The sequence below is a fragment of the Anolis carolinensis genome, unplaced genomic scaffold, assembly GCF_035594765.1.
Source record: "Anolis carolinensis isolate JA03-04 unplaced genomic scaffold, rAnoCar3.1.pri scaffold_7, whole genome shotgun sequence".
Lineage (NCBI taxonomy): Eukaryota > Metazoa > Chordata > Lepidosauria > Squamata > Dactyloidae > Anolis > Anolis carolinensis.
Genome location: NW_026943818.1, coordinates 7,450,760 through 7,466,248, shown reverse-complemented (window position 1 = coordinate 7,466,248; position 15,489 = coordinate 7,450,760). Strand labels below are relative to the sequence as shown.

Sequence of the window (15,489 nt, the reverse complement as noted above, 5' to 3'; positions counted from 1 at the left end):
TCATCTTCTTTCTTTCTTGCCTCTTTCTCCCCTTTCACTTTGGGTGCATCTACACTGATAGATTGGGTGTGAGTCTTGGGAAGTGAGTGAAGATACTGCAAGTCCCACCATCCATGGTCCAAACTCTTCCAAACCGCACCAAGATGTAAAGTGGGTCATGGGGGCTCTGTGTTCCAAGTTTGATGTGTGTCAGTCATCGGTGTGAGTCTTGAGAAGTGAGTGAAGATACTACAAGTCCCACCATACATGGTCCAAACTCTTCCAAACCGAACCAAGATGTAAAGTGGGTCATGGGGGCTCTGTGTTCCAAGTTTGATGTGTATCAGTCATCGGTGTGAGTCTTGAGAAGTGAGTGAAGATACTACAAGTTCCACCATCCATGGTCAAAACTCTTCCAAACCGCACCAAGATGTAAAGTGGGTCATGGGGGCTCTGTGTTCCAAGTTTGATGTGTGTCAGTCATCGGTGTGAGTCTTGAGAAGTGAGTGAAGATACTACAAGTCCCACCATACATGGTCCAAACTCTTCCAAACCGCACCAAGATGTAAAGTGGGTCATGGGGGTTCTGTGTTCCAAGTTTGATGTGTGTCAGTCATCGGTGTGAGTCTTGAGAAGTGAGTGAAGATACTACAAGTCCCACCATCCATGGTCCAAACTCTTCCAAACCGCACCAAGATGTAAAGTGAGTCATGGGGGCTCTGTGTTCCAAGTTTGATGTGTGTCAGTCATCGGTGTGAGTCTTGAGAAGTGAGTGAAGATACTACAAGTCCCACCATCCATGGTCCAAACTCTTCCAAACCTCACCAAGATGTAAAGTGGGTCATGGGGGCTCTGTGTTCCAAGTTTGATGTGTGTCAGTCATCGGTGTGAGTCTTGAGAAGTGAGTGAAGATACTACAAGTCCCACCATACATGGTCCAAACTCTTCCAAACCGCACCAAGATGTAAAGTGGGTCATGGGGGTTCTGTGTTCCAAGTTTGATGTGTGTCAGTCATCGGTGTGAGTCTTGAGAAGTGAGTGAAGATACTACAAGTCCCACCATACATGGTCCAAACTCGTCCAAACCGCACCAAGATGTAAAGTGGGTCATGGGGGTTCTGTGTTCCAAGTTTGATGTGTGTCAGTCATCGGTGTGAGTCTTGAGAAGTGAGTGAAGATACTACAAGTCCCACCATCCATGGTCCAAACTCTTCCAAACCGAACCAAGATGTAAAGTGGGTCATGGGGGTTCTGTGTTCCAAGTTTGATGTGTGTCAGTCATCGGTGTGAGTCTTGAGAAGTGAGTGAAGATACTACAAGTCCCACCATACATGGTCCAAACTCGTCCAAACCGCACCAAGATGTAAAGTGGGTCATGGGGGCTCTGTGTTCCAAGTTTGATGTGTGTCAGTCATCGGTGTGAGTCTTGAGAAGTGAGTGAAGATACTACAAGTCCCACCATACATGGTCCAAACTCTTCCAAACCGCATCAAGATGTAAAGTGGGTCATGGGGGCTCTGTGTTCCAAGTTTGATGTGTGTCAGTCATCGGTGTGAGTCTTGAGAAGTGAGTGAAGATACTACAAGTCCCACCATCCATGGTCCAAACTCTTCCAAACCGCACCAAGATGTAAAGTGAGTCATGGGGGCTCTGTGTTCCAAGTTTGATGTGTGTCAGTCATCGGTGTGAGTCTTGAGAAGTGAGTGAAGATACTACAAGTCCCACCATCCATGGTCCAAACTCTTCCAAACCTCACCAAGATGTAAAGTGGGTCATGGGGGCTCTGTGTGCCAAGTTTGATTTTGTTCAATCATCGGTGTGAGTCTCGGGAAGCGAGTGAAGACACTGGAAGTCCCACCAGCCATGGTCCAAACTCTTCCAAACCGCACCAAGATGTAAAGTGGGTCATGGGGGCTCTGTGTGCCAAGTTTGATTTGTGTCAGTCATCAGTGTGAGTCTTGGGAAATGTGTGAAGATACTGCAAGTCCCACCATCCATGGTCCAAACTCTTCCAAACCGAACCAAGATGTAATGTGGGTCATGGGTGTGAGTCTCGGGCAGAGTGAAGACACTGCAAGTCCCACCATCCATGGTCCACACTCTTCCAAACGGCACCAAGATGTAAAGTGGGTCATGGGGGCACTGTGTGCCAAGTTTGGTACTTATTCATCATTGGTGGGAGTCGCAGTACACTGAGGAAGTGAGTAAAGGTACTCCAAAACCCATCGTCCATGGTCCATCTGCCACCAAACCGCACCATTGAAATCCACAAGTGTGGTCGAACCCAGGCGGCCATCTGCATTCAACTTAATCTGACCTGCAGCATGGAGTTCCGCAGATCAGGAAAAGCCATGCTGAGACCAATCCGGCCATGCCTGCATGCCCCAGCAGCATCTTAAAGTGTATCTTTTTCTCTGTGCCTTCCAAACTTTTAACTATGTAGCAACTTCTATTTTGTATCTTCCCTTGCACTGAAGCATGAATTCCCTCACGCTGGTCTGCCTTCCCCCCTTTTTCCTCCCTCACTGGACGAGCCCCGGAGGCGCGGGCTACCCCCAGCCTCTATTTCCGGCCATATGTCTCCCATTTTGACCCCAAGCATCTTTCATATCACTAACTTAAAAGGCTTCCCCGTCACGAGGAGACCACCCGCTCTCAAATTAATAAAGTTTTCCGAGGCAAATCAGCTGATTGTCAAAATCTGTCAACTGTCAAAAACGGAGTTTCCTCACGCTGCGGCACGATTTTCTCTGCAAGAACGGACTCTCGAAGGTTCGGACTATGTGCTGGGTGCGGAGGGGGCCACCCAGGGTTCCCTGCCTTCCATTCATGAACTGCTCTCATCTCCGGAGCGTCCCCCCCCCCGCTGACCTTTGACCCAGTGGGGCTGCTTCGCCCGGATTGTCATAGATTCAACTCCTTTTCTGAACTTTTTATTTCTTTATGGATTCCCTACATTAAAACATGGGCTTTGGGATGGGTGAAATAAGATGAAATATATTCCTACATGTGACCTGTGTATCCTGCATGCCACCTTTTCCCTTTATCACCATGAAATATATTTTATATTAAAGAATGAGCGAAATCTGACCTAAGAATCAAATGGACTAATAGTTGCAACACTCTCCGGAGGGGATAATCCCTCGCACCAGGAAACCGTCAGACACCCATCTTGCATGGACAATAGATCTGGTCTTCCCCCATTAAACATCGGAGCTGGCCCATTTAATGGAAAGGTGACCATCTGCTTCTCAGACCACTTACAATAGGGACAATCAAAACCTATGATTGTTCCGGCTGTCAAAATGAACTAGGACTCTTTCAGAAACAAATACAGCTCATCCAATCAGCCTTGACTCACCGCAATCTGGCAAAGCCTGCCAGACAAATATGTATATTTGCACCCCAAGAAGCAGCCTAGGAATCACCTTGAAGGTTTGGAAAGACTCTCGGTGCTTCCTTCTGGACATTTACTCAATGACTCAATCATAATCCCTCGCTAATCCCTAGCAAATCCATTGTTTTCAGTGTAGCCCACCTCCTCGTCTCTGATTGATGGAAAAACCGAGGCGCTAGAAGCTCCCTGATTGGATGGGGGTTCGCGCCGCTGCTTCAAGGACCAATCAGCTCAGAGAGGGGCGGGGGAATGAATGGCGCGAAATTCAAGTCGCTCCTCCTATTTTCTGTATTATAAAAGTTGTTGATCTGTAATGCATGGTATGGCTCCTTGACGAACGATCGCAGGCTGTCATCCTTTTCAGCTAAACTGAATAAACAACTCGGTCTTCTTTCTTCACGTCTGAGGGTGAGATTTTGTAGCAAAACCTTGATTTATAGCGGCGCCCACCCTTGCCAGGATTCTCGAACCTGCGGTCGGGGCAGGAGCGGGGATTCCCTTCAGAAGGGGATTCCCTACCAAATCATAGCTCGATATCACAAGCATGTCGACAATTTCAATAGAAAGGAGGAAACTCACAACAACCTAATGCAGCCACATTGGAGATAATTCTGTATATCAAAGAAAATCAAAAGCTCCTTGATGCAGACAAAGCAGAGGCTAAGGTGGAACCAGCCAGTTGTTCTGCTCTCTCCCTGATTCCTGAGATGGAAAATAGGCTGTTTTTGGGGTCTCAAGAAACCTACAAGGAGCTCTCTTTTGTCTCGTCTGCAGCTGCATAAGCGGCTGCCGAGTGATGCAGAAAATTGCACCGGCGCGGCGAGCATCAGAGCCAGCTTGCGGACAGGCGCGAGAGAGTGTGCCGGGAGATGGATGCCACTTCTGCCTCCGCATCTGTGCAACGGCTGCTGCTTGGCTCCCTTCGGCCTCGTCGTGCTCTCATTTCTCAGCCTTGATCCTCCCGCCATTCTTCCCTGCCAAGCACAATATTTTTGCTCTGGATTTCCTTGAGACAAGAAGGGAGACCCCCCTGACCTCCCTTTGGACGCTCCCGCATCCATGTCCTCTGGGGCCAATGAATCCGGCGCCAAAGACCCCCAGATGGACCCAGCCATCCTCATCTTCCTCCTGTATCTCATGATCATCCACGAACTGGTCAGCGGTTGGATGGAGTACCAGAAGCAAGCCACGAAGCCCAAGAAGCAAACTGGGCCCCTGTGGTCATCCAGGTAGGCGGGGAAGGGAGCAAGGAAAACAAGGGGCTGGTGCAATGGGTTGTGGTGAATTTTCCAAGTTGTATGATTGTGTTTCAGGAGCATTCTCTCCTGACGTTTCGCCCACATCTCTGGGGCAGAGAGTTCAGCCCTCTCAGTGAGGAAGTTCTTCCTGATGTTCAGGTGGAATCTCCTTTCCTGTAGTTTGAAGCCATTGTTCGGCGTCCTAGTCTGCAGGGCAGCAGAAAACAAGCTCCCTCCCTCCTCCCTATGACTTCCCTTCACGTATTTGTACATAGCTATCATGTCTCCTCTCAGCCTTCTCTTCTGCAGGCTAAACATGCCCAGCTCTTTAAGCCGCTCCTCATAGGGCTTGTTCTCCAGACCTTTGATCATTTCAGTTGTCCTCCTCTGGACGCTTTCCAGCTTGTCAACATCTCCCTTCAGCTGTGGTGCCCAAAATTGGACACAGTATTCCAGGTGTGCTCTGACCAAGGCAGAATAGAGGGGAGCAGGACTTTGTATCACAAAATCACAAGTCGAACACTTCCCAAGTGTCTAGGACTGTGTGATGTATTTTCGGATGATGCGCGCAGATCCCAGCAGGGTGGCCTTTTGCAGTTGGCAGATCATAATTTTGTCAATGTCTATTGTTTCCAAATGCCGGCTGAGATCTTTTGGCACGGCACCCAGTGTGCCCATCACCACCGGGACCACCTGCACTGGTTTCTGCCAGAGTCTTTGAAGTTCAATCTTGAGGTCCTGATAGCGGCTGAGTTTTTCCTGTTGTTTTTCGTCAATGCGACTGTCACCTGGGATGGTGACATCAATGATCCAAACCTTTTTTCTTTTCCACAACTGTGATGTCTGGTGTGTTGTGTTCCAGAACTTTGTCAGTCTGGATTCGGAACTCCCACAGTATCTTTCCGTGCTCATTTTCCAATACTTTTGCAGGTTTGTGATCCCATCAGTTCTTTGCTGCTGGAAGGTGGTACTTGAGGCATAAGTTCCAATGAATCATTTGGGCCACATAGTTGTGCCTCTGTTTGTAGTCTGTCTGTGCGATTTTCTTACAGCTGCTGTGAATATGATCAATGGTTTCGTCAGCTTCCTTGCACAGTCTGCATTTTGGGTCATCAGCTGATTTTTCGATCTTGGCCTGAATTGCCTTTGTCCTGATGGCTTGCTCCTGGGCTGCAAGGATCAGGCCTTCTGTCTCCTTCTTCAGGGTCCCATTCGTGAGCCAGAGCCAGGTCTTCTCCTTATCAGGTTTTCCTTCAATTTTGTCAAGGAACTCCCCATGCAATGTTTTGCTGTGCCAGCTGTAGCTCTAGTTTGTAGTGCAGTTTTCTTGTACTGGTTTTTTGTCTACTGTGCTTTGAGGAGTTTCTGGTTTTTCACTTCAATCAAAGCAGGTTCTTCACTTTGCTTCACATATTCTGCCAGGGCATGTTCTTCTTCTTTGTCTGCTTGTTTTACTTGAGTCCTCTGCCCCCTGATCTTCTAGGCAGATATAGCCATAGCCACGTCGTCGTCTTCTTCTTCTTCTTCTTCTTCTTCTTCTTCTTCTTCTTCTTCTTCTTCTTCTTCTTCTTCGGACGTTGCTCACACTCATCCCAATCATAGACACACCTCAATAATTCATCGAATGTGGCACAACCATATACCTCATTCACACATGCAACTATCTTGCATTCACACACACTTAAACCATACACACGTCACTTTCTCATAGGTGCATAGAGTTGGAGGGGACCCCAAAGGCCATCCAGTCCAGCCCCATTCTACCAGGCAGGAATACCCAACTACCGCACTCTTGGAAGACATCTAAGCAACCCAAAATCCTCAAATAAAAGCTTATCTTCAGCAAGCTAAAACATACCAAGCCTTGGATTGAACCTCATTATGATGCAAAGAGAATTGGAGAAAGAAAGGCATAATAATAATAATAATAATAATAATAATAATAATAATAATAATAATAATAATAATAATAAAACAACAACAACAACAACAACAATAACAACTTGAGCTTGTGTGCATCAATGATGCTATGAGCAGGGTTTGAACCCAGACCAAGAACAATCTATCTATCTTGTTTGCTGTGTCATACAATGTTGTTGTGTCAATAATAATAACAATAATTGTTAACCATTAACTAATAATAATATATTAATAACACTCTGGACAGTTCTTGAAAACTGAAGCTCAATTCACTGTTAACTACCAAACAACAACAACAAGAACAATAATCTAATAAATGTTGTCTGAGGTATATTATTATTATTTAATATTTAATAATAATAATTGTTAACCATTAACTAATAATAATAATAATAATAACAACAACAACAATATATTAATAGCATCCTGGACAGCGCCCGAAAATTAAAGCTCAATTCACTGTTAACCACCAAACAACAACAACAAGAACAATAATATAATAATATGCTGTCTGAGGTATATTATTATTATTATTATTATTATTATTATTATTATTATTATTTAATAATAATAATAATAATAATAATAATAATTGTTAACCATTAACTACTACTACTACTACTACTACTAATAATAATAACAACAACAACAACAACAACAACAACAGCAACAATATATTAATAGCATCCTGGACAGTGCCCGAAAATTGAAGCTCAATTCACTGTTAACCATCAAACAATAACAACAACAATAATAATACAGTAGAGTCTCACTTATCCAAGCCTCGCTTATCCAATGTTCTGGATTATCCAAGCCATTTTTGTAGTCAATGTTTTCAATACACCGTGATATTTTGGTGCTAAATTCATACATACAGTAATTACTATATAGCATTACCTATTGAACTACTTTTTCTGTCAAATTTGTTGTAAAACATGATGCTTTGGTGCTTAATTTGTAAAATCATAACCTAATTTGATGTTTAATAGGTTTTTCCTTAATCCCTCCTTATTATCCAGATACTCGCTTATCCAAGCTTCTGCCGGCCCATTTAGCTTGGATAAGTGAGACTCTACTGTATAATAAATGCTGTCCAAGGTATATTATTATTATTATTAATTGCACATTTGGAATCAATTGGGGTAAACTGTGGAGGTGATGCAGATATTTGACCTGAATGGGATCTTGTTAACAGCTTGTTTATTTTAACTTCTTTTGTATCGCGGGTTGTATGTTGTATGTATGTCTATGTGTTAAATGTTTTGATACGGCCGATGGGCTAATCAATAAAACATATTTATATATATATATATATATATATATATATATATATATATATAATTATTTAATATTTAATAATAATAATAATAATAATAACAATAATAATAATAATAATAATAATAATAATAATAATAATTTATTTCTAGATCACTCTCTCCCCCCATAGGGACTCAGGGTGGTTAACATACATATACACGGCAAACATTCAATGCCACAACTACACCACTTAATATCAAAAGTATAAAAAGACAATAACATACTTATTATAATAAAAATTCCAAATCACAAAGGACCTCCTCCATTGACTGAAGTGCCCTAGATGGTCTATACAGGGAGATGCGATTTGACAAATAGCCATGATAATAATTGGGTTATTCAGTGTCTTCTCCTCCCTGATGCTCCCTCTGTTTGCACTCTGTGGATGTTTTGGATCGTGGTTTGTTTGACTGCAAACAATGCCCCGGCAACAGACTGGAACGTATGTGCGCAGATGGGAATGAATAGGTAGAATGGTGTCATTGAGTTTTGCCTGGAACGGTGACAACAACGTGCCGTTTTCATCTGCTAGCTGCACTGAATAAGGTGGATTCTTTATAAAAAAAAAATCAAAGCTTAAGCATGAAAGGAAAGAGGAGATGCGGAAGAGGAGGAGGCGGTAGTAGCCGTAGTCATAGTAGTAGACGTAGTAGCAGTAATTCAGCACAACGAAGCGCTAAATGTGACAAGATAGTGAGTGGATGAAAAGACAGGGTTATGGTACAATATGCATTATGCAAGCTTGGAAAGCAGTGGGTATTGTAAGCAACACATAATATTTTTGTCTGCAGATGAAATATAGACAAAAGAGAAAGCATGTGCACCTGCCAGTACCTGCAGCCGAGCGCCTTTTACTCTAGAGTAAGAGGCGCTTCACTGCAGGCACTACAGGCGCACATGCTTTCTGGGCCTGCACACCATACATGCGCTCTCTTTCCAAGGAGAGTGCATGTGTGGCTTGATGTGCAGGCAGACTTGGAGAGGACCGGCAGCTGAGCGCCTCTTATTCTAGAGTGAAAGGTGCTTGGCTGCAGGCACTGGCAGGCATGTATGCTCTCTGTGCCTGCATGCATGCCACGCCACACAAACACAGTCTTTCAAAGGAGAGTGCATGTATGATGTGGTGTGCAGGCAGGCTCGGAGCGGACCTGCAGCTGAGCGCCTCTTACTCTAGAGTGAGAGGTGCTCAGCAGCAGGCACTGGCAGGCATGTGTGCTCTTTGGGATTGCCTGCATGGCACGCCACACACATATTCTTTCCAAGGAGAATGCATGTGTGGTGTGGTGTGCAGGTAGGCTCAGAGCGGACCTGCACCTGAGCACCTCTTACTCTAGAGTGAGAGGTGCTCAGCTTCAGTTACTGGCAGGAATGTGCTCTCTCTGAGCCTGCCTGCACGCCACACCACATGTGCACTCTCTTTCCAAAAAGAGTGCATGTGTGATATGGTGTGCAGGCAGTCTCGGAGAGGACCTGCAGCTGAGTGCCTCTTACTGTAGAGTGAGAGGTGCTCGGCTGCAGTTACTGGCAGGCATGTATGCTCTCTGGGCCTGCCTGCACGCCACACCACATATGCACTCTCTTTCCAAAAAGAGTGCATGTGTGGCATGGTGTGCAGGCAGTCTCGGAGAGGACCTGCAGCTGAGTGCCTCTTACTGTAGAATGAAAGGTGCTCGGCTGCAGGCACTGGCAGGCATGTGCACTCTCTGGGCCTGCCTGCATGCCACACCACACATGCACTGTCTTTTTTAGGAGAGTGCATGTATGGCGTGGCATGCAGGCAGGCCTGGAAAGCATGCACGCCTGCCAGTGCCTGCAGCCAAGCGCCTCTTACTCTAGAGTACAAACAGTAGGTGGCAGGTAAGAAGAACTGGCTCTGTGGCAATGGGGATAGAGACAAAAGTTGGATCTACACTGTTATGTTATGTGTTTGAAGCCATAGAACCAACGCTGTTTAATGCTTTTGTGGCCTTTCAAGGCTATATTGACGCCCTTTGACTTTTACTGCAGCTGTTCTCGGATGAGCCGCTCGGGCTTTTCTCAACCGCTGGCATCCTCGACCCGGCGAGAGAGGCATCGGGACTGGAGAAAGGCAGGCCGGATCCTCCGGAAAGTGTAAAGAAGACCCCTTCGGAGCACAACCCAAGGGACCAAGGACAAGGAAGGAAGGCAGCGTTCTTGGAGCAAACCACTACTGTGTGTAACCTTCTATTTTGCAAAAACAGCAGGAATATTCACTCTACCCTACTCCACTGGTGGTCATGCATGGACACCCAACACCAACCAACCTGCATCCGTATTGAACTTGAGTGTAAAGTAGAGTTGTGCCACAAGTTGGGTGTGCCTTACACTTCAACCAAAGCAAGTGAACAAGGAGGCAAATGGCAGAATATGGACTCTCTGTGAGATCACCCAAAAGGTGGTTTTCATACTCGCTGCATTGGAAAATTATAGCCCTTTGGCACTGTTTTAACTGCCTTAATGCTATGGATTCTGGGATATGTAGTTTTATAGAATATTTTAGCCTTAGACTGCATATTTCAGAATTCCATAGGATGCAGCTGTGGCAAATAAAGTGTCAAACTTCTATTATCATTATGTATCTTGGAGACGTGACCTAAGTCTAAGCATCATTTATGTTTCATGTACACCTCCTACACTTGCCTGAAAGTAATTTTATACAACTTTTCACATATTTTTGTGCATGAAACCAAGCTTTTGGACATTAAACCACCAGAAAGCAAAGGTGTCACAAAGTCAGTCAGTCAAATGGACAATTATGGAGTATTTGGGAGGATTTTTGGACCAGAAATGCTCAACCTGTAGTTGGTTGTAACTTGTAATTTATTCAGTCATGGTGTAACTGTAATTTTTTTAACATTATTTTCCTAGTTGCAAATAAATGATGTTGGAGGAGAAATACCAGATTGTTTTTGCCATAACTCTTTTTAACTCCAGGCGAAAACCCAGAATGGGCTCACCATCTGACTGATATGGAACCTATATTGACTCCTTCTCCTGTATGTTCTGGTTGAAAGGTCCTATAAGTCATAAATCGACATGGATAACAGCCAATGAAAAGAACAATGGATGTCTGGAATAACAAGAGTGTTGTGAGTGTTGAACTACGATTCCAGGAGGCCAGGGTTCAATTTCCCTACGGAAATCCATTGGGTGACCTTGGACCAAGTCTTTCTCAACCCTACAAGAAGACCATGGAAGACCTCTTCTGAATAAAACCTGGACAAGAAAACCCTGCGATGGGTTTGCCTTAGGTTCAAAGAGTGCAAAAAATGGAACAACAGCAGCAACATACTCCTGGGTGGTCCCTGTTGTTGATGTTGTGTTCCTTCAAGAAGTTTCCAACTTACGGAGATCCTAAGGCAACCTTATCATGAGGTCTTCTTGCCTAAGGACATCGAATGGGTTTCCATGTCCAAATGGAGAATCAAAACATGGTCTCCAGAGATATATAGTCCCAATACTCAAACCATACACAGTTCTGGTCTTCACCTGGTTGTCTATCATCCAACCTTATATCTGGTTGGATTCTCCACTGCTCCATACACTTCACTGAAGAAGATTCGGAGCTCATTGAATCATAGAGGTTCCCAGCTATGGCTTTTTTGGTGACTCAGAAGGAATCTCCTAAAAGGAGGAAATGGACTGCGAGAGGAAGCTGAAGGACAGAGAACAATACAGACTTGTATTAAGAGCTGCAACAGAAAAGATGCTGAAGGACACGTACGACCTGGGAATTAGTAGGTGTTGCTACAGCATAATTTCTCCTTCTTCCATCCTCTGGATTCCTGGCATCACAGACTGACACATCTCCCGAAGTGGTTGAAGATACGGCCCCCATGAAGCAATGAACACCACCAATGCAACGCAATGTCCACCAGTGGAGCTGCACGTGGTCATCCCAACTCTCCTGAGCGTCTTCTCCTTGGTTGGACTTGTTTTCAATGGCTTCAGCTTGTGGATCTTCTGGTTCATCATCAAGCACTGGAATTCGGGTGCCATGCTCCAGTTCAGCCTCGCCTTGGCCGACAGCATGATCCTTCCGCTCGCCCCTTTGATGATGACCTATTTCTACTTGGGAAGCCACTGGCCCTTTGGGGAGTTTCTCTGCCAACTTCTAGCCTTCTTGCTCAACACCCACTTCTATGGGAGCGTCTACTTCTTGATGCTCATCTCCATCCACAGGTACCAAGTCATTGTCCACTGCAAGGCTAAGACATTCTGGAGGCGGAGATCCTTCTTGAAGAAGCTCATCGTGGTCTTCTGGTCTCTCCTCATTTTGCAAGGGCTTCCGCTGTTCTTCTTCCTCAAGACCTCGGTCATCAACAGCAAGGTGAAGTGCATGAGCATCCTTCAGTCCGAGTTGTCCTCTCTCTACCTTGCCTACGGCATTTTGAGAGGGATCTGCTTCCTTCTCACCTTCGGCATCACCTTCGTCTCTTACATGAAGCTGGGGATCTACATTGCGAACATCAACCCGGCCAATCTCAGAGGCAGGGTGATGAAGACCAGATCCATACAGATGATTGTCCTCACCCTCGTCATTTACGCCGTCTGCTTCGTGCCCGTCCACGTCTCCATGACAGTGGCTGCCATCATGAGACTTTATGACATCTTCTGCACACGTCTGAACCAGATCCAAATTGCTTATTACGTTTCCGTCGTGTTCAGCGTGCTCAACTCTTGCCTCGATCCCTTCATCTACAACTTTGCCAATGAGAAATTTCACACGTTTGTTTCCCAGCTCGTGAAGAAGTTGTTCCTCTCCAAGTGACAAATCGGGAAGAATAGGTAAGGCCAGAGGCGGTCCAAGGGCGAGGCGAATTAAGCGGTCGCTGCTGTCGCACACCAACGGGGGCGCACTCGAGGCGCCCCTGTGTAACCATGGTGCCGCCGCCACGGCGCCATCACCTGCCATCATCCCCCATGCTATTTTGTGCTTCAGAAGTCTTGCGCATGCGCACAGGAGTCCCATCGCCCAAAATAACTGATGGGACTCCTGTGTGCATGCGCAAAGCTTCGATCGCTTGCCCAGCACGTAAGGCATGCAAGCCGCCCATCCGCCTTACATGCCGGGCGAGCAAACAAAGCCCTGCGCATGCGTGCTCACACATAGGAATCCCATCAGGCTCCTGTGCACAGGGCTTGGGCCACCCGTCCGCCTTACGTGCCAGGCGAGCAAGCGAAGCCTTGCACATGTGCACAAGTCCCATCGCCCAAAATGGCCGAAGGGACTCCTGTGCGCATGCGCAAGTCTTTGATCGCTTGCCTGGCACGTAAGGCACGCAAGCCGCCCGTCTGACTTGTCAGAGTAATGTGCACAGCGTAGCAGCAGATGAATGACGTCAGTTGAAGCGCAGAACGAAGGAACGTCAGAGACAATATAAAAAGTATTTACAAAGTTTACTGAACAAGACAAAAAGACTTGCAGACAGTGGACATAAGACTTTCACTCTAGACAAACAGCACAGATCTTCTAAGCAGGCAGAACAGATCTCATCTGTGTCCAGACACTTGTAGTCTGGACACTCCTATCTGGCTCCAGCCACATATCCAAGGTCAATAGAGCTTCTTACCAAATTAACTCTTTACACACTATAGCATTTCGTGGATGATGCAATACATGCTAGACACAAATTTCATTTAAACACTATCTATACACAAATCCCACATTAACATGACTTACATGCCGGGCGAGCGATTGAAGCCTTGCACATGCGCACAAGTCCCATCGCCCAAAAATGGCCTCTGCAGCCACCTCTGCAGCCGCTGCAGCCGCCGCAGCCACGGCCTCTGGTTTGGGGGGGTGGGCGGGTGACAAAATTTGGGGGAGGCACCAGAATTAGGTTCGCCTACTACTTAGAATTACCTTGGGCCGGTTCTGGGTAAGGCATTGAAGTTTCAGCTCAACATCTGTGTGCGGGTGTGTGGGATGAATACAAGTTGGTTTTTTCTAGGTAAAGGTAACATTAAGTCTAGTTGTGTCCGACTCTGGGGGTTGGTGCTCATCTCCATTTCCAAGCCAGAGAGCCAGTGTTGTCCATAGAATGTCTCCAAGGTTATGCGGCCAGTATGACAGCATGGAGTGCTATTACCTTCCTGCCAAAGCAGTACCTATTGATCTACTCACATTTGCAAGTTTTTGAATTGCGAGGTTGGCAGAAGCTTGGGCTAACAGCAGGAGCTCAGAGATAGAAAGGATTTCTCGAATCTTCTTCAATCCTTGTCTTTGCTTTTTGTAACTCGGCAGGTTTGGACATTCTCAGAAAGCAGAGCCTGAGAGAGGAAATGAATGTGAGAAACCAGAATGATTTCCAGCTTGCAGAAATACAGTTGTGGTTACTTACAGGTTCAAATCGAGGCAAGGGGAAGTAAGCAATGGCCGGTTCTGACTCCGTTTCCTCTCCGACTTTCCCAACTTCCCTAACTCCTTTCTGTTTTCCTGCAATGTTTTGTTCTCCATCCTTCTTATCGTCCTTGTTGCCCTTCTCTAAACCTGCTCCAACTTTCTATATCTTTCCCAAAATTGAAAACGCCCAAGATGCATCAACATTTCTTGTTGCCATATGGAGAACTTCTGCCAGTTTTGTTGCTCCAACGAGACATAGAATTCATAAAGTTGCGAAATCTATACTCATAATAAAAGTGAAAATATCTATGTGGGTACATGACTGGAGTGTCCACTTGCCTCCACAAATAGCTATAGCTCCCACTGTTCAGGAGACACCAATGGCCTTCCCTCGAATGACACTGTAGGTTATGGTGAGCACCATGAACATGTCCAAGAGCATTGCCAATGTCCTCCACAAACACCACACTGCCCACCACACAAATGAAGGCTTTCATATGGGCTGTGGTGCAGGCGGGAGAGCAAACCAGCTGCAATTAACTGCAATGAATCACTCTGACCAGGAGGTCATGAGTTTGAGGCCCGCTCGGAGCCTATGTTTGATTGTCTTTGTTCTATGTTAAAAGGCATTGAATGTTTGCCTATATGTGTAATGTGATCCGCCCTGAGTCCCCTTCGGGGTGAGAAGGACAGAATATAAATGCTGTAAATAAATAAATAAATAAATATGGGGACAATTTCATCCTAGATTTTCTGTTTTTCCTCCACCACAGACATCCCGGTGTTTCTGACTCTCTCCGTTGGTGTGCAATTTGCATAATCCCGCCCACTGCCTTTGCCATAACCCTTTCCTATTCTTTTCTATGGCACACAGCAAAGAGAGGAATTGATTAGAAAATGAACATACTAGGTTTGGGGAGAATTCACCATTATTTATAGGAGTTGTGGGTACTGGGATGTATAGTTCACCTGCAATCTAAGAGCACTCTGAACTCTAACGACGGACCTGGAACTAACTTCATCATCATCATCATCATCATCATCATCATCATCATCATCATCATTTAATTACTTATTAATCGCCCTCCATCCACGATACTCTAGGCGATTTACAAGATAAAATTGTAAAGGATAAAAATACATACATACAAATATTGATAAAATTAACATAGATTAAAAGCTCTAGTAAAGAGCCAGGTCTTGAGTGCGAGGGTAAAAGGCCCCAACTCACGCATGGCTCTCATTTAGGGCGCAGAGAACTTGGCACAGAG

The 15,489-nt window shown here is 45.5% G+C and overlaps 1 protein-coding gene across 2 annotated transcripts; it reads left to right on the top strand.

The window, feature by feature from the left end:
• The first annotated feature begins 3,681 nt into the window (after positions 1-3,681).
• LOC103281117 (P2Y purinoceptor 2-like) lies at positions 3,682-15,442 on the top strand. 2 transcript variants are annotated; one of them, XM_008121970.3, is made up of 3 exons: positions 3,682-4,605; positions 9,859-12,660; positions 14,120-15,442. In XM_008121970.3, exon 2 carries the CDS (start codon positions 11,717-11,719, stop codon positions 12,641-12,643), a length of 927 nt encoding a protein of 308 aa, XP_008120177.2. In that variant the 5' UTR covers positions 3,682-4,605; positions 9,859-11,716; the 3' UTR covers positions 12,644-12,660; positions 14,120-15,442. The 2 variants fall into 2 exon arrangements, with proteins under 2 accessions (XP_008120177.2, XP_062815881.1); XM_062959811.1 differs by having other exon boundaries at positions 9,859-15,442.
• The last annotated feature ends 47 nt before the right edge of the window (positions 15,443-15,489 follow it).